Source organism: Ricinus communis, chromosome 3 (genome assembly GCF_019578655.1).
Source record: "Ricinus communis isolate WT05 ecotype wild-type chromosome 3, ASM1957865v1, whole genome shotgun sequence".
NCBI classification, from domain to species: Eukaryota; Viridiplantae; Streptophyta; class Magnoliopsida; order Malpighiales; family Euphorbiaceae; genus Ricinus; species Ricinus communis.
This window is the reverse complement of record NC_063258.1, coordinates 5,236,659-5,260,690: the sequence shown is the minus strand read 5'-3', so window position 1 is coordinate 5,260,690 and position 24,032 is coordinate 5,236,659. Positions and strand designations below refer to the sequence as shown.

Below are 24,032 nucleotides of genomic sequence, written 5' to 3'. Positions count from 1 at the left end.
GATCCAATCATACACATCAATATTTCTTAGAAAAGTATAAGATTATAAAAATCAGTGGCGCAAGAAATGATACCATAAGAGTTAGAGTATTCCCTTTCACTCTCACAAGCATTGATAAGTCTTGATTAACATTTAGTGTTACTAATACATTCACCATATAGGATGAGTTATCTCAAGCTTTCCATATAAGATATTTTCCTCCTGGTAAAACAATAAAGATTAGACACTAAACTGATAGCTTTTACCAAAAAGATGATGAATCATTTTATGAAGCTTGGGAAAGGCTCAAGAAGCTGCAAAGGTGTCCTCATCGTGGTTTTATTGATTGGATGTTGGTCCGAACTTTTTACAATGGAGTATTACAAATAGTAAGGATTACATTAGATGTAGTTGCAAGAGGTGATTTGCTAACCAAGACCATTAATGATGCCTTACAATTGATTGAGATGATGGCATCTAATAACCATCAACAAAACAATGAGAGAGAAAAATGAAGAAAGGTTGTAGGGTTCATGATATAAATGAGATTGATATGTTGAATACTAAACTTGATACATTGACGAAAAGGACGGATAAGATGAAAGTTATATTGCTTCTACCAAAGTTGTAAGTAGTGAACTTTATGAAGGAAGTTATTCCTATATAAAGTGTCAATTAGGATGAGCTACAATTCAAGAGCAAGTAAAGTATATGGACAACTTTCAAAGGCCAATCAATTCACAATGTAACCTATACTCTAACATTTACAATCTGGCATGGAAAGACCACCCAAATTTTTCTTGGAATGATCAAAGTAACAATGCAAAGCCAACTTTTTCACTAGGCTTTTGAGATAGACAATAAGGCTTTGTACCTTAACAAAGACCTAAAGAGAATTAGCAATCTTTAAAAGACATAGTTGCTAATCTTGCTAAGACCACTCAAGATGTCATGATGGAAACCAGAACTCAATTTGATAAATAACAAACTTCATTAAGCATCTAGAGATGAAAGTAGGACATTGGCAAGCATGATAGGTGTTAGACAACCCGGAGCTTTTCCAAGTAATGCGGAGGTTAATTCAATAGAGCAATGAAAGGTGGTTATTTTGATGAATGGGACAATGATTGATGCTGGAATAGGTGATCATTTGCCACTTAAGAAAGATGACAATCAAGTGATGGTTGAAAATCGACAACCAATACTAAATGTAGAAATAGAAAGTTGCACTTAAGAAAAGCGAGAGAAACCCAACACCAACAATGAATCCTCACGTGCTACTAGCACCATCACAAGAGAAGCCATCCTCCAAGGATACTTTTGGCCGGCCATATATAAGAATGCAAATAAGCTCATACAGACTTTCATAAAATGTCAAGAGCATCAGAATATCAACTTGATGCACTGTAGTGTCCAATCATTAGTCTATGGCTTTTTGTAGATAGGAGCATGGACATCCTCTGGCATTTCTCGCCTGCAGCAGATCTGAAGCTCCTACTTGTAGCCATTAACTACTTCATAAAATTGGTTGAGGCAGAAGCTGTAGCGACCATTATAGAAAATTATAGAAAAGAGAACAACTAACTTTTTCTAGAGAGAAATCATGTATAGATACGACATTCCTCATACTGTTGTGACTAATAATATAAAGCAATTTGATAACAAAGAGTTTAAAGGGTTTTGTACTTATATGAAAATCAACCTTAGGTTTACCTTTGTAGTTCATCCTCAGTCCAATGGACTAACAGAGGTCACAAACCGAACAATTCTTTAAAAGCTGAAAAGGAGGCTAGATAAAGAAAAGACAGATAGGTTGATGAGCTTCATAGTATTTTTTGGTCAATACAAAACAATACCAAGGATAGAAACTAGTGAGATACCTTTTAAGTTGGCTTATAGCATAAAAGTAATAAAACCAGTTGAAATGGGAATGCCATGAAAAGAAAAATGATGATTACATGAGATTATTTCTAGATTTGCTTGAAGAGTCAAGAGCAGAAGCCAATATAAGGAATGAAGTTTAAAAATAAAAAATGCCCAAGTACTATATTCAGAAAGTTTGACCTAGGTCATTCTTAAAAGGCAAACTAGTAATGAGAAAAGCTAACATTTGCAAAGGAGGAGCTAGTGTTGGTAAGCTACAGCCTAATTGAAAAGGCCGTTACAAGGTCGTCAAAGTACTCAAAAGGAGTTGCATATAGAATAGCCGACATGGCAGGCAGAGAGCTTCCTTGGTCATGAAATATCCAAGTACTTAAAGAAGTACTATCAATAGACACCCGAGAAATACCTAGTCAGAGGCATATTAAAGTGTAAATTTTTTACTTTCTTATTTCATTGTTTACTTTTTCGTTAATAAGGTATCTTCTATAGATCACATTATTATCAATGCATTATCTTAAAGATGCAAATGTAGGGGCAGTGAGCTCATCTTAAAGCATTTAGCACATTGTTAGTGAATTATCTTAAAGACGTCAACCTAGGTGCACCGAGCTCATCATAGAGCACTTAGCACACTATTAATGCATTGAATTAAAGACGCCAATCTAAGCGCACCGAGTACATCTTAGAGCACTTAGCACTTTATCAGTGCATTGTCTTAAAGACATCGATATAGGCACACAGAGCTCATCTAAGAGCACTTAGCACACTGTCAATGCATAATCTTAAAAATAATAATTTATGCACACCAAGCCCAGTTTTATCAGCTTACCGAGTTACTACAATTGAATGAAAAGAAAGGTATACTTTAAGTTTTACCGAGTAATTATACTTAGCAAAATGTTATATAAAAGATGGTAAGGAGCGTACGAGCTTCAATACTTGAACAAATAACTAAAACAGAAAATTAGACAAGGAAGATCAGATCATATGAAAGAAGATTTATAAATTTTAAGCTCAAGACTCATTGTTAACTATGTCTTGAGCTTCAATGAGGTCATTCTATATATTTAGATCATCTCTTGAAGAAGGACTTATATTAGCAACCTCATCACCGACCACCGCCGCTTGCTCCCCACCCTTAGCCTATTGAGCAGCTTTCTTCTGAGCTTTATTGTTAATCTTCTCGATATCCAACTCTTCAAGAAAGCTCATATTAACGTCAGAAAACTTATTCTTAACAGAGTCCTTCATCGCCTCCTTATAACTATTAAGAAGAAAAGATAGCTCAAAATAAAAACCTTCTTTCTCGGCCTCCACGGTCTTGATAGTAGAGGACTTATCAGCAAGCTTCGAGGAGAAAGAAGCATACTCTAGCTCTAAATCAACAACTCTCTAGTCAGATGTCCTCTTCTTTGATAAGGCTTGGTTGAGCTAGGTAGCTACATTCTGGGCCTGAAGTTGAGCTGCCTAAAGATTGCCCTCTAGTTTTTTCTATTTGGCAAAGAAGTCTTCAACTTGCTTCTAGAGCACAAACTCAGCAGTTTCAGCATGCGTTCGATCATGCAAAGTTTGCTCACTTAGCCTCCTTTTATAATTTTTGTGGGCATTGCATAGAGTTACAGCCTACCAAAAAAAGAAGCGATCAATGAAAAAAAATGATAATGATAATGAAAAAAGAAGAAAAGGTAGAAGATTAATATACCTAAAGGATGAAGGACATCTGTTGTGCATGAAGGTCGCCTGGGTGAATGTTCTCTAGCTCTCTTATGTCGACTGGTAAGTTGATCAGATCGATAAGCTCCTTAGCTAAAGGAGGTGTTTGTACGGTATCTGCCATCCTATACTTCTTTTTAAGGTATAGCCAAGGATCGGGGCACTTGGTGGAAGAATGAGCGAACTTAACCTCGATACAATCATCCTCATCAATAAGATAAGACGTTTCCGTATACTTGAAGAATAAGGGACATCTATTGTGCATGAAGGTCGCCTGGGTGAATATTCTCTAGCTCTCTTATGTCGATTGGGAAGTTGATCAGACCGACAAGTTCCTTAGCTAAAGGAGGTGTTTGTACGATATCTGCCATCTTATACTTCTTTTCAAGGTATGGCCAAGGATCGGGGCACTTAGTGAAAGGACAAGCGAACTTAACATCGATAAAATCATCCTTGTCAATAAGATAAGGATGTTTCCCTATAGATGAAAATGGAGGCGAAGTGGGCGTACTGACCTCTTGATCAGCATGTGATGACGTGATTATCAGTTAACTAGGATTATCGTTTGAAGTGCCATCCTCGGCAGCGGACTTTAGAGGAGCAGAGGATGAGGCAGCTACCTTATTGCTTTCGATGAGTTTCGCTCTCTTCAACATCAAGTCAATAACTGCAAAAAAACATATACATATTAAAAACATTCAAATGAATGATTGGGCTACCAGACGAGGAAACCTGAGTAGGTATACTGACGAGCTAGCACTAAGCGCAGCTCCTTGTTTGGGAGTTTGCAACTCATCCAAAAATTGAAAAATTAAAGGAGATATAGGAAGAGGAAACCATTTTTTCATCACACTCATTAGAGTTCGCCTATTCAAATTATCCTCTTTTGAGGTGAGTTTGGTCTATTTTTTAATAGGGGGGACATGCCATCTCCTCAGGAGGTTAGAGAATTCAAAAGACTGGGTGACAAGAAAAAACTATTTGCGCTAGTTATGAACGGAGAAAATGAATCAATCAAAGATCTTACATCTAAACTGAGCTCTAAGGTAAATAAAAGAATACTCGAAGGTCCGAGCAATAAGGTAAAAATGAGAAAAGAAATAAAGAGAAAGTACGACCTTAAAGTTCTTACACTGTTGTCTAAATGCCACTAATATATGTATAGAATTGGAATGAAGCTGACCAATTTTATTAATGGATCTAAGGAGAGCCAAAAACCCGCTTTAAGATGATCTTTAAAAAGGACAATATGTCTAGCATCAAGGGTACACCTAGGAAGTCTTTTAGGCATTCTTTCAAGGTATAAATCGTAGGGCTTTTGTACCTAGTTTGAACAAGGGAAAGGTGACTCTGGTTCATTTTTTATGGATAGAGGTAATGGTCATTTTGGTTATCAGCCTCATTATCTACTGCTTCAGGATGAGAAGCAAGTTCCTCCTCATTTACAAGCTCAACTGGGGGGCTTTGAGAAAAAGACATGGATGAATACATGGTAAAATAAAGAAAAATTAGAAGAATAAAAGTAAGGGATACTTACTATTGAATTTTACAAGAAAAAAAAAAAGGAGAAAAACTTGATGATACTCAGATGGAGAGAGAAACAATAGGAGAAGAAAAAACAAGAACATAATGACAGAAATGGCAAAAAGTGTTTGATAGAGGAAAAGACAAAATTTATAGGAAATTACAGATACCAAAAATGTCTTCCAAGATTAGAGAAGGAACATTTTAGAGACTAGGGATAGAATGACAATCAAATAAAGCATGAGATTGACTGAGTTCACATCCAACTATAACTAGGAGTCTTAGAGACAATGTCATGTTTGGACTCTACTTGAAGAGTCTGACCCGACCTAGGACTTTGTTATACAAATAAGAAGACTAGTTCTAGTATAATTAGGATGTCCTACATCCACAAGTCCTACTCCTTATAGGACAGGGAGATCTTCATCTCTATATAAGGAACCACGATATAATATACCAGACTCAATATACTTTAAGCTACCCTTATACAAATTAGTAACTTTATCATCAAAGTGAGTGGTCGAACAACCTCATCTGACACTTTCTAACCATTATTGTAGGTACTCTAGAGATCAAGTTAGCCCATAAGACTGTGTTGATAGCTCACATCTTTGACCAAGTTATCAATACTTATTTTTACCTATAGAAAATTGTCTTTTATATTTTGAAAATTGAGAAAGAAAATAAGACTATCTGAAGTGGAACAAAGCCTTTGTGGATATATGTTTTAGGTTGTTTTTATAATCCTATTGATTCTTGATGATTATGTTATAGGCAGTTTGAGTTGTAAAATTTGAAATAGACAGTGTAAATGCTTGTAAAAATTTTGAGGTTTACTGTACATATTATTTATTTGATTTTTAATTTCTTCTCAAAACATATTGAATTGTGTTTTATCCTCTTTCTTGACAAGCAAATTACTACCTATTTTTTAGACTAATGGTTGCGATATATATTGTTGCTAATATTTATTTTTCTTGGTTGTTAAGGGTTTTGATAGACCAAGTTAACAAAATTTAGGGCCTTTTCTTTAAATTTTATTTTTAAGAAAAAACCATGGTATATAATAAATAGAGTAAAGTTCAAAAAACTACCATATATGGTTTAGCTCTTTTATACTTGAAGGATATAGGTATTTTTTATATTAAATAAGTAACATGTAGTTTAATATTTTAGTATTTTTTAGGTACATTTATTAAAACATATACTTTGTTATTTTAATCAAACTTAAGGAATTATTTTTTAAAAATAAAATTTTAATATATGTATGATTCTATGATTCATTGTCAGATGCTACATTGCTTATAAAATAATAATTTAGTAATGGTTTATATCAAATATATTCAAAACTATGTAAAAATATAATAAAAATATAAATATGTATCTAAAAAATGGTAAAAAAATAAAACACGTGATACTCCTTTGATATAGAAAATTTATCCGTCCCTCAAATAAAAAAGCGTCGAACAACAGAGTAATTTTTTAAACTTTATCCTAATAAATACACATATTTATTTTTTAAAATATAATTATTCGTTGTATAAATAGTTATATAATAATTAATTTAGTAAATTACAGTATTATTTTAGTCACTTTCACTTCTATTTTATAAATATTTAATTAATTATTTCAAACATTATTTATATAATAATTAATTATTTTTATATTTTATTCTTTTATATAAAGTGGTCATGCCACTAGATTATCTCCTAATATACATCTACTTTTATATATAAAATTTAATAAGTTTATGCAATCAATGCAGGCGACTGAATTGCAATAAATTACAAACACAGGGACAGAGATCATAAAAATTCAAGACCGACATTTTAATATGGGCACCTACTTCTCCATCGTTAATTCAAGAACTATAACTATGTATACATGACCTTCCTCTCTCATTTCCTGCGGTAGCTAGGCGCACTAAATTTATGGGGAGTAATGTATTAATATTTCTTAATTATCTATTTACACATATGACATCTTTCAACTTCATCTAAATATTTCTTAATTATCATGGATATGTAAAGAATTGCTATTGTTAAAAGAATTGACACGTAAAGATTCAATAATTTTTATAGTGATTAACTATTATTATTATATTATTTATATATGATAATTTGAGTTTAGACTTAACGACTTATAACGTTATTATTTGATTGTAAAATTAATATTATCATATTAGTGACTTATTAAACTGCAATTTCACAGTTAAATAACAAAGTTAGAAATTGTTAAACTCTAAATTCATATTTCAAATATGGGCTCCATAATAAAGATAGCTAATTGAAATAAAAATGGTGAATTCTTATAAAGTAAGACATTTTAACAAAAAATTAATTTATTTTGTTATGATTTAAAACAACATACTATTTTATTTGAGAAAAAAATATATCTTAAAAATTATATCTTTAAATAATACATATATATATATAGAAAAAGAATAAATTTATTATGGATTTAAGTACATGCAATAATATTGACTTGAATCGTTTAACACGTGTGGTTTATATCTAAATTTATAATATTTTTTGTTTTAAGACCGACGCATATAGTAAATGTACTTTTTCTTTTATTTTCATTTTTAGTCTTTTGCACAACAAAATAGTCATATCCCGAACTAGTTAATTATATTTCACAATATAATTTTATATTTGATATTTGATAAATTAATAATTTTATTAAGTATTAAATTTTAAAATTAATTGTATTTTCATTAAATATTAAATATTTTATTATTTAAAAATTAGTAATTTTATTAGTAGTTGATTCTTATAGTAATAATAATTTTAGTATAATAAATATTAATAGAAAATAAAGAATTAAAAATTTATTGTGTAAAATTTTCAATGCAATTTTTATTTATAAAGTTTAACATTTTTTAGTAGTTATTTTAATGACTTCAAAGATAGTTCTTTTTTTTTTTATTGTAAAATATCATATTTATTTTTATATGACATTGAATTTTTATTGTCATACATATTTATTAGGTTCATTAGACATAAATTGTAGGTTCATTAGATATAAATTGTAAGTCCATTAGTAGTACAATGTAAGTTCATTGAAGATTTACAGTTTAATATAGTTATAAAGAATAAGATAAATAAATATTGCTTATAGGTTCAACAAATATAAAATATAGATTCTTTAGCTCTGAACTATAAATTTATCGGTTAAAATATGAATATATTTTTCAAATTATTAGTTTTTAAATTATAATCTATGAATATCATGTGTACATGTGATGAACTTATAGTTTATAGATTATGAACCTTCTGTTTTTAACCTATGAGTCTGTATATTTCTATAAATAATCTTTTTTTATTTAATAATATTAATATTTTTATTTAATAATATTAATATTTCTAGGATATTATATATGAACTTCAAGTATACTTCTAATGAATTTATAATTTATAATTTATGAACTCGTTGTTAACTTAAGAACCTGTAGTTTTATGATTTAAAATTTTTAATATAATTTTTATCTAGAAATTCTAAAATTTCTTAGTAGGTTTTTTTAGTGACTTCAAAGATAGTTCTCTTTTTTATATATATATAAAATATCATATTTATTTTTTATACGACATTGAATTTTTACTGTTACACAATATTCATTAGGTTCATTGGTAGTACAATGTAGGTTCATTAAAATTTACTATTAAATATAGTTATAAACAATAAGATTATTAAGTATTACTTATAAATTCATCAAATTTAAGATGTCGATTCATTAGTTTTGAACTATAAATTCATTAGTTAAGATATGAATTTGTTTTTCAAATTATGAATATCTAAACTATAATCTATAAATTTGAATTGTATATGTGATGAATTTATAGTTTATAAATTATAAACATTTTGTTTTTAACTTATGAATCTGTATATTTTTATAAATCCCTATAATACTATATATAAACTTCAAATATATTTATAATGAACTTATAATTTATACTTTATGAACTTGTTGTTAATTTACAAACCTATAGTTTTTATGATTAATATTTACAGTTTTTACTAATGAACTTAATTTATTTTTATTATTATTAAATTTAAAATCAAAATATGTATGTTTCATTATAAAAATATTAGCATATTATTAAAAAATGAATATAGTGTTGTAATAAAAATATATAATAAAAATAAAAATATAATAAGAAATTATTACCAATAATATAGTAAAAGAATAAAAAGATGGAATATAGTATATAGAGATGGTCTTTAAAGTTTAAATTAAAAAAAAAAATCTCACACATATGTTATACGCTTAGTATATAAAGAATTATAGTGGATAATACAAAAATCCGATGAAAAGGGTCATAAATTAAAATCAAGGAAATAATAAAAAATTAAAAAAAATATATCATACATTAAATTGGTGAAATTTAAAAGCAAAACTGTATATTTACCTGAATTTTTTTGTAAGAGAAATTTTATAATATTTAGTATATTGGTAGAGGATATAGATATAGATACATATAGTTTCTTAACCCCTCAAAAACAATATATATATATATATATATAATTTATAAAAATACAATATATTATATTTAAAAATTCTAAACCTACACTTTTAATATCCAACAGCAATTTGAAACACACGTTTCATATTCTATCTTGAAGTACCTTATCAGCGCAATACACAGAGTTGCAGTATTTATGGGCTATGGCCACTTGATGAAACTTATTTGGTTGATGATCTATAATAGAGCCTGGTCCCTCCCTCTCCCATTCCTTTATAATAATAATAATAATAATAAATAGCAGAAATATTCATATTTTTAAATTTTTTTTATTTTTTATTAAAGTATCAATTATATAATTTTAAATTTTTTCAAATTTATAGTCTTAATTATTATTTTATTTTAGCGGGTTGTTTTTGAAAAGATAATTATAAAATAAATAAAAATAACTGAAATAATTAAAAAAATTTAAAGATAACTTAAATTTAAAAAAAATATATCATTTGTTGATTTTTAATATAGTTTTAAATTAAAAAGGATGAATTTAAAAGATATGGAAAGGAATATTATACATGCAGGAAACAAGGTTATGCAAGGAAATAATATTTTATGTAAAATATATGTAAAGATGCACAAAGCTTAGACACAGTAAGACTTATTGGTTGAGCTGCTAGAAATGCAACAAGATTATTCTATTGCAAACAGCAAACAACAGGAAATGAGAGAATGTAGTAACTAATTTGAAGTCCACCTTCTGCTAATCCTAGCCATTAATCCATGCTTAATATGAAGGATAATAGAAGCACAATTGGGAGCCACGGGATGTTCTTTCACCACCTCAACATTGTAATTCTGGAGCAAAATAGCTGCAACTATCTTCATTACAAGCAGAGCAATATCCTTCCCCAGGCAAGTCCTTGGCCCTGCATTAAAGGCCATGAACTTATGTGGAGGGTGCTGTACTAATCTCCCATCTGCCTTGGAGATCCATCTTTCTGGCTTGAACTCTAGGCAGTCTTCTCCCCATATAGATTTCATTCTACCCATCAGATATGTTGAAACTAAGATTTTCATCCTTGGATCAACATGGTGCCCACTTGGAAGGATGTCTGGTTGCAGAGGTTCCTTATGCTCAAACATAACTGGTGGATAGAGCCTTAATGTTTCACATAATGCCCCATGCAAATACAGCAACTTGTTCAGCTTTTCCAAGTCAAAGAGCTGTGGCCCTTCATGCACTTTGTTTTCTGGTAATAAGGAGTTCAGCTCTTCTCTAATCTTGGCCTCCGCTTGTGGATTCTCTGACAAGAGCCAAAAGAACCAAGCCAGGGAATTTTCTCGTCCGGCCACTAGAAAACTGAATATGGTGTCTCTCAGAAACTCGTCGTCCGATTTCGATCCCCTGAATAGTTGTTGCCCGACATTATACTTGATGTACGATCCCATCAGATCAAACTCATCTTCTGCCACCTCTTCTTCCATGAGTTGCTGCCTTCTCCTTGCTATATATTTAGCTGCTGCACGATCCATCGTTTCCCAAGCTATTTTCATTTTCTTCTCTACCCCAAGCCCTAGCCATCTTTGCAACTTCCAAAACATTTTTGGCCTAACATGCCTATAAAATATAACTTCTTCCGCATTATCCAGGGCAACAGCAACCTCATCGTCAGATAATTCGATAGAGAGGGATTCTCGGTCGAATCCTGTAACCAATTTCGTTGTAATGTCCAACGAGAACCTGTGAAACAAATCCTGGATGTCCACTGTTAGACCTTGCTTGGAGACATGCTCAAGGACTGGGATCAACCCTTTTTGCACCTTAGCTCTTAAGACCTTGTTCAGAAACTGGCGAAACCGTTCATGATTGATCAATGCAACAGCAGCTTTTCTCTGAGTCCTCCATAACTCAGAATCAGTATTGAAAATCCCATCTCCAAATATATCAAACATTTCTTTGTATTCAGAACCTTTAGGGTAATTGGTGAAGTTGACGCTCATCATGTGCTTTACATTGGCTGGATCAACAGTGCCGACAATGTCCATGTTAATAAACCATGGACCCTTAAAGTGGAAAGTGCCACCACTTTTTTCTACTAAGCCCAGGGTCCAGTCATGAAGCCGATAGACATTGGCCAACAGAGAAGGAAGCATACCCACCACAGGCCAGTTACTTTGGATCTCAGTGCGGTTGCTCAACCAGCAGCCAATTGCAAAACAAACGAAGGCTAACACAATCTCATAGATGCCTATCAAGGCCATTGCAGCTACTGGGTTTGGTTGCACAATCTTATAGATTAAATCCAACCAATTGAAAACCAAAGTAAGATTTGCAAGTCACTGGCTGAAGTTCAAGTATGCCATGCCAAATAAGGCGTTAGAATCCTTTATTTAAAGACCTAACCGATAGATGATTCATAAAAATAGATAAATATAACCACGTGGCATACTTTTCAACCAATCATTTATTATTAAGAAAATTCTTACTTATTCTAAATGTGCCCACCAACCAACAGGATAGATTAATAAGCTATTAATTTTAAGTAATTGAGAATATGTGAATTATTTTATACAATTCTTACTTACATCACGTATATATATTAGGGCAATAAATAGATAAATGACATATGTATACATTTATATAAATAATTTATAAATTTAATATTAGATATTGATATATAATTTTTATATTTAATAAATATAAGTTATTTATGTATTAATTTGATGTATAAATAGAAATATATACTTAAACAAAAAAAATATTTTAATATTAAAATAAAGAACACTTAAATATATACATCTAGTCGGTAAAAATTATCGTTATCATTGAACATGTTGAGCTTATTAAGTGTGACACAGTGGTGAAGACGTTGCTTCCCTGAGATTTTCTCGTGGAAAGGTCGATCTCATTATTAAATATACATGTGTATGCCACCTAACTAATAGATAATACCACTTAAGTTGGCAGTCTGGTGGCGACGCCTTTCATCAAGTGGCCTAAGGATCTGGTTTTGGATTCTGAGAGGGACAGTTTCTCGAGGGATTTTTTCAATAGCATCTAGATTTTCGCTTTGGTTAAATCTCTCTATTTGGCCCTAAGGTAAGTGTTGCACTGACAGGCTCAGGCTCTCTTCAAATTAGCTATGATTTTATGAACATTTAGTAAGTGGGAATTGCTAGTATTAGTTGTCCCTTCTTCCCATGTTCAACCAAGAAAAGAATATTAGATGATTTTGCCACTAAAAAAGTTTTTTTTTTTTTTTTTTTATGGGTATCTGCTCAAATTCTATCTAGCCAAATTTAGTAATAATCGAGTTGATTGAATAATTGGTACGGGTAATTCATATTCTAAAATATTGGACATGAGTAGGGTACGGATACTAAGTCGGAAGCAAGATATTAATAATTTCATAATTAAATTTGTTAATTTTAATTATCTAATATGTTGTATTTAATTGCAAACACTATTTAACTATTTAATGTTTATTTATTTTTTATTTTTTTATTTTTTTTATTATTTTTAATATAGTCTATTTGAATATATTATATACTATTTTAGTTAAATAAAATTATAAATTAAAAATCGACGTTTTAATTACTTAGGTTTTTCTTATATTTATTGAAATGTTGATAAATAAATTATCAATAAATTAATAATTTTGACTAAATAATAAAATTTCTTGAACCCGACACAGTTAATATATTAAATGAATAGCCCGACTTAATGCATAAAATATTAAATTTTATTTGGCATGTACGTATATAACCTCTATTATTTATGTATATAAATGATAACTTTTGAATTCTATTGATCATGTTTTTTATTATTTATACCTTATAAATAAATCTTGATAAATATATATATATATATATATATAAATAATTAAAACACAAATTTTTAAGTTAATAAATAGTCATTTATTGATAAATTAATAAAATATTTAGTGATATATAAATAATTTCTATAAGAAAATAATTAGTCATAATAATATTATCTTGTAAAAATTTTATTATATTTTAATAACTATTTAGACGATGGATTATCCATATGTTATCGAAATTTTATTACCTAAATAGATACAGTTAAAATATATGGTAGACATACATCCTTTTAGGTATGGATGAGAGTATTAATATTACGCTACCCATATTCTATTCATTGTTATCTCTATGTACCAGGGCATCGTCTCCACTTGGTAAGATTGAGTTTTTTTCTAAATTATGATAAAATTAATTATAAAAATTAATATTATACTAAAACAATTATATATTAAGTAATCTTTTATATTATAGGCAAATAAAATTCAAAAGTTAACATAATTGTTAATATTTTCTTTTAATTCAATTAGTCATACTCTAGAGAAATTAAAAAATGATATGTTTTTTTATAAATAACAAAATAAATTATTTATTAAAACTAATATATTTGACAAAATCAGAATTTCATGATAATTTAATAACCAATAATGTTACATTTTTATAATAAAATCAATATTTATCTTGAATTCATAGTAAATAAACGTGCAAAATAATATAACACATTATCAACTTTTAATATAACCCATAACAAATTATCAACTTTCACTGTTAGAAAATCATATGCATTGGCCATCATCTTCCTCTCTCTATAAATAAATAAATAAATAAAAATGACTCTCTCTATAAAGCAAACTCTAGAAACTCTTTGTTTTTTTTAGCCAGCAAATTCCTTTCGTGTTTTCTTTCTTTGTTTATTTATATATATATATATATTTAGATCTTATGTATTTAATCTTCTTTTTTCTTTTTGTTTTTGGAATATTTTGCTTTAGAACAGGTGGGTTGTTTGGCATGAATATAATTATATAAGGGGATGAGCTGAATCAAGGTCGCTCGGCAAAACTCGCCTGTCAGAATTCTTGTTCAAGCTTCAAGGGCGGTTTTTTTCTGTTTTTAAAGAAACATTTGCAGGAATGGTTATATTTAATGTAACTTAATAATAAGAAAATTAAATTACTTTGCAAAATACACACTTCCTTAAGAAAATTATTTCTAGCAATGCTTTATTTTCGTAAAACAAATGGAGTCTTAATTTGAAAGGATTTATAAAAGCTTTATTATTATATCAAAATGAAAAAAAAAATTAGTGATCAAAATAAATAAATGTGTAAAATTAACTAGTTCGTATCTAACTATTACAACCCTTCTTACAACTAAAAATTAAAAAAAAAAAAACTTAAAAACTAAGTATCGCCAAAATACATTAAAATCTAAAATTCATGGCAAAAAGGTACATAGTCGATTGGCTTAGGGCATAGAGCCAATAAGCTCTCGGGCTTCAACTGGTCAAGTATGTGATTTTCCTTCGATTTCTCACGCTTAGAAGCCAATCTCACATATAGAGTAGATAGAAAATCAATTTAAAACGTGTAGAATAAAATAAGAAGCATAAAATAATATAAAATTTATTCAAAAAATCTAAAAGTAATACAAATCCTAAAATTATAACAGATAATGGAAAAATATAATATTTTAAGACAATATCTAAATTTTGAATCATGTAATCCTAAATATCTAACCCAATTACATAGAAATACAAATCAATCATGTTTTCCAAATTATTTAACTAATTAAATTCAAAATCTAATAAAAAAGATATTATCAACTCCAAAACCCTACATGTTTATATTATCATATTCAAAACCTAACACGCTAAAAACATGTTTATTTCTAATAAACTCTAATATAATAATGTAAAATACATAAAACAAAAAATATCCTAATCATGTTTCTAGAATCACAGTACAAAAAGAACTAGTAAAAAAAGAAAATGATGTTGATGATGTAGATGTTGTGGAACCTTCAAGTTGTCACTATAAATTATTATTTTGTGAGTTTTTAGAGATAATGAAATAGTTGAATCAGATATTGATTGAGAATTTAGTTCTGCTAGGCTTGGAAATTCTTCTATCATTCTACAAAAGAAATTTCCTAATATTAGTTCTTATTTAATATGTTTTCTTTTTTATTTCTTAAAACTCTCACCGCTTTTTTTAAACATTTATTAAAATCTAGGTTGCCAGTCTCTCTATTTAAAAAATATTGCTAATAATTAAAAAGCTATCGATTATTTTTTTCTTTTATCAAATTATTTTAAAAATTTGTGAATACTTTTTATATGTCTTTTTCAGTTTTTTTAATATTATTTGTATCCAACTATATCTTGAATTCTCTACAATTTCACGATCATTGATTACTATCTTAAAATAAAAATTAATTACGATAGGGCACATTTAAAAATTTAACCAACTACTAGAGTAAATAAGTCATTTGAGATATTAACAATTAAATACTTCAAATTTTAATGAAATTAAAAGTTATTCTGTAATTAATTATATCACTAATTAATCATTAGACTGGTTTAGTGTGAGGATTGAAGTTTCAAATTTAAGATTTTTCCTCTTTAAATGTGGTAATTTTTATTTCCCACTTTATAAGAAGAATTTCTTTTTCCCATTTAATACAATAATATATTAATATGTTAACTATATCAACTATTAAGAAATAATCTTACTAATTCATTTTTAAAAAGTGAAGTTGGATTTTTAAATACTTTCAAATTTCAAAAGGTCATAATAATTAATCCATAACTAAAATGAATTGGTTTATTAATATTTGATATTAAATTACATAGAATTAGGAGTGCAAAAAGGTTGAACCAAATTGCAGATTATTACTAAAAAATATTTGAGATTATTAGATTTTTTGGACATTACATCTTTCGGGGATTACCCCAATTGAAAGATCTTTCTCTCTCTATATATATATATATATTAAAGTTTTAATTTTTTTTAACATGTATTATACAATTTTTATTTTGATATGTGTACTTATTTTTTATATATGAGATTTAAGTTTAGATACAATTTTATAGTTATTTTTATTAATTTATTAATTCGTAAATTGCATTTCTAATTAAACACTGACTTTACTAAAAAATAATATATTAATTATATTTAAATAATTTATATATTTCATTAATTTTTAAAACCCACAAAATAAAATTATTCTATAACCCATATTCACAATGGAACTCATTTGAAATTTTATATGAAAATGTAATGAATAAATAAATTATATAAAATTACATAAAAGTACTAAAACAAATACATATTAAATATATCTTTTATCTATTTAGTTAACTGGCTAGCTTTTCGTAGGCAAAACTAACACCACAACTAAGATTTAAGAATTTAAGAAAATTTGAAAACTTAAATAAATTAAATTGTATTTATTGATTCGATTAATTAAAAATACAGTATAATTTGATCGATTTCAAGTCAGATATTAATTGAATCATTTTTTCCAAGCCTTACATAAAACCACTAAAAAACAATCATTTTTTCCTTACTATTTTTCTTGCAAGTTGTAAGGTTATTATTATTATTGGTTTTTTAATTTCTTTTTTTTTTTTGCAGTGGGATGTTAATGAAGGGCGGATAATCCTTTTAGAATGGTCCACTAGGACGGAGATGAACCCATGTTTTGATCACTATGATACTAGCGGTCCTCAAATATGAATGCCGTTATTGTTCACGCAACCTGTTGTTCACTGACGCAGCCTAAAGGCAAGGTTGGAAAAAAGGAATGGGCTTCACGTTTAGGTGTGTTCATGTCCTCTCGCCCCGTCCCTTGTCATCATCAGTAAGGGCGCACACCAAGTGGGACTCGGCATTTTCAGCTCTTTCATGGCAGTTCGACTGCGGATCCTGCTAGAGGTAAATTACCTCAATCGAATGCAATAAATATAGTTTAATTATAAAATATTTAAAATTCTTATTTTTTTCATTTTAATGATTATGTAAGTAATAAAAAAAATTAAATTTATTTTAAATTTTTAACTAAGTTTACACAATTTTACTAAATTAATTAACGAACTAAAAATTGAATTTTGAAATTAAAAAAAAAGCTGTAAACATGCAATTAATAAACTATTGATGTGAAAATGAGATGTAAATATGCAATTAATGACCTAAAAATTTTGAAAATAAACTGTGAAATATGTAATTAATGAGCTATAGATTTAAAAATGAGTTTAAAGAATTAAGCTGAAAACTAAATTATCGTAAATTAATGTGCCAAATATGAGTTTAGAAATTGAAAGCAATAATTATAATGATCAAAGGGTAATTAGAAAGCTTCATAAAATGATTACATAAAATAAAGGACCTACGAAAACGTAACTGATTATTAAGGAATAACGAAAGCTTGATTGTATTGAAAAATTAAAGACAGAATATTGTTATATAGATGATATTAATTTACGGATAAAGTTTATAGACTCTGTGTCTATTTTTTCTTTTATATATATGATTGGTTAAATGGAGTTTGCTCACCAGGAGGTCTTTGTCTGTTTATAGACATCCATACCTTGAAGAATAAGTTGTACACATCTCCATTCCTTGAATTGATCCTCAATTAACTCCACACATCTCCATTCCATACTTCACTTCTTTACTTTTCTTAATTTTTTTTCCACATTAAATAAACGTGTTTTTTTTTTCTTCCAAGATAAACTTAATTTTCACACTTCATCCTCTCCACCTATATTCTTTCTTTCTCACTTTACAAGAACGTGTTCCAACTTTTCAGAAGACTTTGTAACAATCTTTTCACCTCCTTTCATCCTTATTTATCACATATAAATAATACTCATGGATTATTAACTAACTCCTGGTCAGTGGACCGATGAATTATTAATGGATTAAGAATCTGGTAATGGATAAAAAATTCACAGGCTTCAGTATTTCAAAAAAATAAATGGTTTACTATGCTTGAACTAGTGCCAAATTTAGATATAAACAAATATATATATATGAAAGCAACGTCCACAATTTATTCTCTCTCTCTTAATTTGAGTTAATCTATATTTTTTTTGAGTAAATATAAAAAATTATCATGTGGTTTCATTCATTGATAAAATTGACATGTGGTTTATTTTATGCCAAAAGACTATCTTATGGTTTACTCTGCAAATAAATTACTGCTAAACATGCTAACTCGTTTATTAGTTTTGATGTGGTTTTATATTTTTATAATTTCATATACTATGGTTTTTCTTTGTGACATTTTCATACGCTATGATTTATTTTATTAGTTGACTCTATTAATAGCTAACAATCAAGCCTTACAAGGTTCTCATACTAAGACATCTTACTCAATCTAAGATATCTCCTCTCTAACTGACTCATATAAATTATTAGGCTTTTCTCAATTTCTCATTTGTTTTCTTAAGTGCAAATGGGACAGATTTTTCAAAGAAAAATTGTGTTGCTCAACAAACCACAATCTTTAACAGAAGGTGCTTGGAAACCTTACAAAAGATTTTCTCTTGAAAATAATAAATATAAAATAACATAATTCTTATATGGATCAAATGCAAATTAATATAAGAAAATTAATTTTTAAGATAATAATTGCAAACACTTAAGAGCGAATTGCAAATACTTAAGAGTGAAAGAAGAAAATGAAGAGTGATAAAATTTTCGGTTCGGAGAGTTTTTAGATAGTAAAAATGCTATTCTTCCTTGTTCATTTCATAAGTGAAGCTCTTATTTATAAAGGAATAAGAGACTAGTTGTTAGAGACATTTCTTAAATTGTTTTAGCTATATGCAAAAATAAATCTTTTTAAAATTTACAAAGTTTTACAGCTGCTGATTTAGACATCTGATATATTTTTCAGTTTTTTATCAAATAACTAATGTTGATAATGTAATACTACTTTTACTTCATTCAATATAAACTAGTCATTTGGAAATATGTGAGGAATATGTAAGTGTGCGAAAAATGATATGTTAGACTAGATAATAAGTAAATACCTTAAAAGTATCTAATGGATGTCTAATTAGAAAAAGATATCTCAAAATTGTGACTTGGAAAGAATGAGAATTTATGCGCTCTAAATCATTTTGAGAAAATTAAGATATAGCTTTTCATAATTTAGAATCAGAAAAAAAAAAAGCTTGAAATTTTATTAACATATTTGATCCATTTAACAAGTTATCTAAAAGGCACGTACTCCTAGATAGAGGTTATTGACTCATAGACTTTCTATTCTTGATGAGTGTGATGCCTTGAGTGAGGTAAATGTGAGCTTTGACCATTTTCCTTTACGACTCATTTTATCACATTCTTTTTTGTACTTGAATTATTGGATGTTTGTATGAACAATATTGGAATATCCAATATTTTGTTATCATCAAAGCTTCTTGGGGCTAACAACATATATTATTGGTATCACAAATACTATCTTTTCTAACCAAAAAGCTCTTATTAGTATCAATGATTATTATAATTAAACAATAATTCTCAATTCTTAAAAACAGTATATTAGTCATATAAAGAAAGATAAAGTTTAAAAATTTATCTTGTAATTTAGTTTTTTATAGTTGAGGGACAAATATTTTTTTATATCAAATGAGTAATTTGTATTTTATTTTCTTAGCATTTTTTAAGTACATTCAATAATTTTTCTATTTTTTAGATTGTAAATATTAAGAAAAATATAAATTTTAAATAAAATAAATATTTTTAAATATTTAGCATTCGACTAGATATTTTGTAATCATAATAAATTATTAAAATATATATTTTTATTTTAATCAAATTTAAAAAATTTAATCGAAAGATCTTTTTGAAAATAAATTAAAAAATAGAGTTTTTATTTTAAAATCTTGAAACAAATGGATAGAATTATTAACAAGTGTAAAGTTCAGAATTTAATTTGTAATTAGGCCAAATTTTAATATATTGATGAATTCTATGATACATTGTTAGGCAAATCATAATTTAGTGAGGATTCAAGTTAAATATATACAAAACTATATAAAAATAGTAAGAATATAAATACATATCTAAAAAATACATAATTTTTTTTGATATAAAATATATTTTCGTCCCTTAAGTAGAAAAATACCAAACCATAAAATAATTTTTTAATTTTTATTATAAATATAATTAATATATTGATTAAGAAATTAACAAATGCTATCATATTATACATGAGATATTCAATTATATTTTTTATTGAATTGTTACTATACACATTCAATTTAGTTTTAGTCAAAATTTATATATATATAAATATTTCTTAAATTAAAAATTTAATATATCTTAAACTTTTATAAATAATATTTTAAAATTAAAATTTATTTCACATATAGTATTGTGTTTAATTTTTTTTCTTTAAATAAGTTTTAAATTTTTATAAATAATATTTCGAAGTTAAAATTTATTTTTACATGAGTAGCGTTATCATAAGTAATTTGGTGCTTAATATATAATTATATCAATTATTCTCTTTGAATAAACTGTGTGCTTAATTGTTTGTTTATGTACATAAATAATATATTATCTTAAATTAATATATATGATTTTGCGTTTCTCTCCTAATAGAATAGAACGTTAATTAAAGTTCAATAATTGCATCCAGTTTCTGTATAAATAAATAAACAAACAAAAGTATTTTTCCTTTTTAATTTTAATTTTTTTTGAAACTGTCTTTTTTAATTTTAATTAATTGATATGTTTTGTAAAAAAGATATTTAGTTTTCTTTTTTTGAAAAGAAAAGATATTAGTTTTCTATGCACTGTTCTTTTAATTTATAGATTCATATTTGAAGATTAATATATTAAAATAAAATCTGAAGATTAATTAATTGATAGGTACACATACTTGCAATAATATTTTTGTCACTATAATATATTAAACATAAATAATTAGGAGTTATAGTTTTATTAGCAGAGTCTTATTATTGTTTTGAATTCCTTAATTATGTTCAAAATCTTATTTTTGTTTTTAATTAGAAACTCAAACTTTGTTTTTGAATAGAAAGCACATAAAATTTGAAGGGATTATCAGTTACAGTCTTATTAGAACTCTTTATTTTTCAAATTCTGTAAAATATAATTTTTCCTAATTAATTCATAATTAGTGAATGAAGAATGATTAAGGGTGTGTTTGATAAAAAAAAATGATTAAGAATGTGATTGGCATTTTTTCTAACCTCAATCTTTATTTTACTTTATGTTTTAAACCTTTAAAATTATTTTTGCAAAAAGTAGGTTAATTGATTTTTCCTTTTCAAAAACATGTCTGAAAATAGTATTTTATCAAAAGATTCTAATCAACCTCCAACAACAATTCCAAATCTTAATGAATTGATTTTTTAATTTTTTTTTATAAATTTCTTAATATATGTTTAGAAGAATCTCCTTAAAATAGATATCTATGCTTTCAATTTATTTTTGAATATATTTTTCGGTAATAGTTTTTAAAATTTTATACTGAGAAAAATGATGCGGCAAGTCAATTCTGTTTGTTAAAATAAAAATTAATAAGTAATTAAAAAATTTATTGCATTTGCATGTACAATATATGAAATAATGCACATATTATGAGATTTTTTTAGTAAGTATAATTGATCATATCATTCTTTTTACCATGAAATTTAAAAAATTATCATTGAAAAGTATTCATCTAATACAAGTCATGAACAAACTAAGAAAAAAGGAGAAAAAAAAATTGAAATAGTAGAAGATCAACGACATGAAGAGCCAATTCCAGAAATGGTGCAGCCTAATTCCATTGATAAATCTTGTTATTGCTTTATTATGTAGCCAAATAGGAAATTTGGTACTCTAAATTAGACCAAATTAGAATAAAGATATTACTAATATCTCTTTATTTTTCTTACCGTTCTTTTGATGGCATTTAGAGCTTTATTGATTAATTATTACTTTCTAATAAATTTATGTACTGACTGTCTTGAGTTTATTTTTTTAAAGAAGTTTTAGATTGTTGGGTGTTAAAAATGCAGGTTTAGAATTTCTTTTAATTTAATGAATTAATTTTTTAATTTTTTTATAAATTTATTAATACATGTTTAGAATAATTTTTTTAAAATAAATATCTATACTTTCAATTTATTTTTAAAAATATTTTTCGGTAACGGTTTTTAAAATTTTATACTAACGAAAATAATGTGGCAAGTCAATTCTGTTTATTAACATAAAAATTAATAAGTAAATAAAAAGTTCATTGTATTTACATGTAAAATATATGAAATGATGCATATATGTGAGATTTTTAATAGTTATATTATTAATTTTAGAATATAATATTTTGCTGATTCATAATTATTATTCTTTTAGTAAGCACAAACGACTTTTCACATCATTTTTTTAACCATGAGATTTCAAAAATTATCATTGAAAGGTATTTTTAAAAATAAATTAAAAAATGAGTACTTATTTTAAAATTTTAAAATAATTTGATAAAATTATTAAAAATTGTAAAACTTAGAATTTAGTTTATAATTAAATAGTATGATAGATACTTGGGAAATAGGTAAATTGATCAGTGGACTCTCATCCTCTCTTTTTTTCTATCTAATTGGTTTTTTAACTTTTGTTCAAATTGGAGAAGTACATGGGAGGTGGTATGACATAAACAAACTACATTATCATTGAACTTATTCAATTTGGCTACAATTATTTTTGAACTTATTCAATTTCACTATAATTAAGAATTGATCAAAATTATGAATAATTTTAGAACTCAAACTAATTTTAATAGAATTAGAAAAAATTGACTAAAATTACTAAAAGTCATATAATTTTAAAAATTTTAACTATTAAGTCAATCTATAGATATATTCCTTGAGTGAGCATCCATCATATTATTTGAATTCATATATATAAAATAAATTTTTTCAATATAAATTATCGACTCTCCAATATTAATTAATTAGATTTAGATAGTATGATAAATTTAGATGAGATGCTAATTAACTATTCAATATAACGTAGTTGGTTGATTCAAATAGTATGCAAACAGTACAAACAATAATGGTTAGGAATCCGTTTAAATATTATATTATCTCTCAACGATTGATATCTAAACTTTGTCAATTGATAGGTCCATATTATATATAGTTATTTAAGATATATTTTCTATGTATAATATGATAAAAATATGTGTTTATACCTCATTTAAGTTTAATTGTTTAATCCCAAATAATATTATCCAAAAGGGAATTATGGAGCAAAATATTAAAAAAGAAGCTTAATATACCGAGACGCGTTGGCTGGTTATTTATTAGGCTAGCTGCAATTTACATGTCATTCAAGAGCAATTTAGTTTTTTTGTTATTTAAAGAATTCTGTTAGTTATTTATTTATGGATAATAATTAAGAGTTGTAATAGAATAGTTTTTAGATAGACTTATTCTCGATAGGGGAGTCTCTATCTGTATCTCTGCAAATTTACATCTAGTATTAGTTTTTAGGTATACCTCTTTATCTGCATCTTCCACCACTGTTGTTTTTGTAGTTTTCTCTCTATAGTTTTTTGCCATAAACACCTTAGTTTTTTTAGTAATTATTCAAAATTAAAGAAGTTTTTGAGGATAGAAGAGTGAAGACCACTCAA

The 24,032-nt window shown here is 27.0% G+C and overlaps 1 protein-coding gene and 1 non-coding gene across 2 annotated transcripts; both read right to left on the bottom strand.

Annotated features, from left to right (window-relative positions):
- Nucleotides 1–215: 215 nt before the first annotated feature.
- Nucleotides 216–319, bottom strand: LOC125369648. The gene has a single exon (XR_007215325.1). It is a non-coding gene; the product is annotated as a small nucleolar RNA R71 (small nucleolar RNA).
- Nucleotides 320–10,150: 9,831 nt separating this feature from the next.
- Nucleotides 10,151–11,934, bottom strand: LOC8261778 (alkane hydroxylase MAH1). Its single transcript, XM_002534209.4, has one exon. It carries the CDS (start codon nt 11,820–11,822, stop codon nt 10,299–10,301), a length of 1,524 nt encoding a protein of 507 aa, XP_002534255.3. The 5' UTR covers nt 11,823–11,934; the 3' UTR covers nt 10,151–10,298.
- Nucleotides 11,935–24,032: the final 12,098 nt, after the last annotated feature.

Coding starts and splice junctions, on each gene's coding strand:
- LOC8261778 (XM_002534209.4), bottom strand. CDS start 11,822: ATGGCCTTGATAGGCATCTATGAGATTGTGTTAGCCTTCGTTTGTTTT.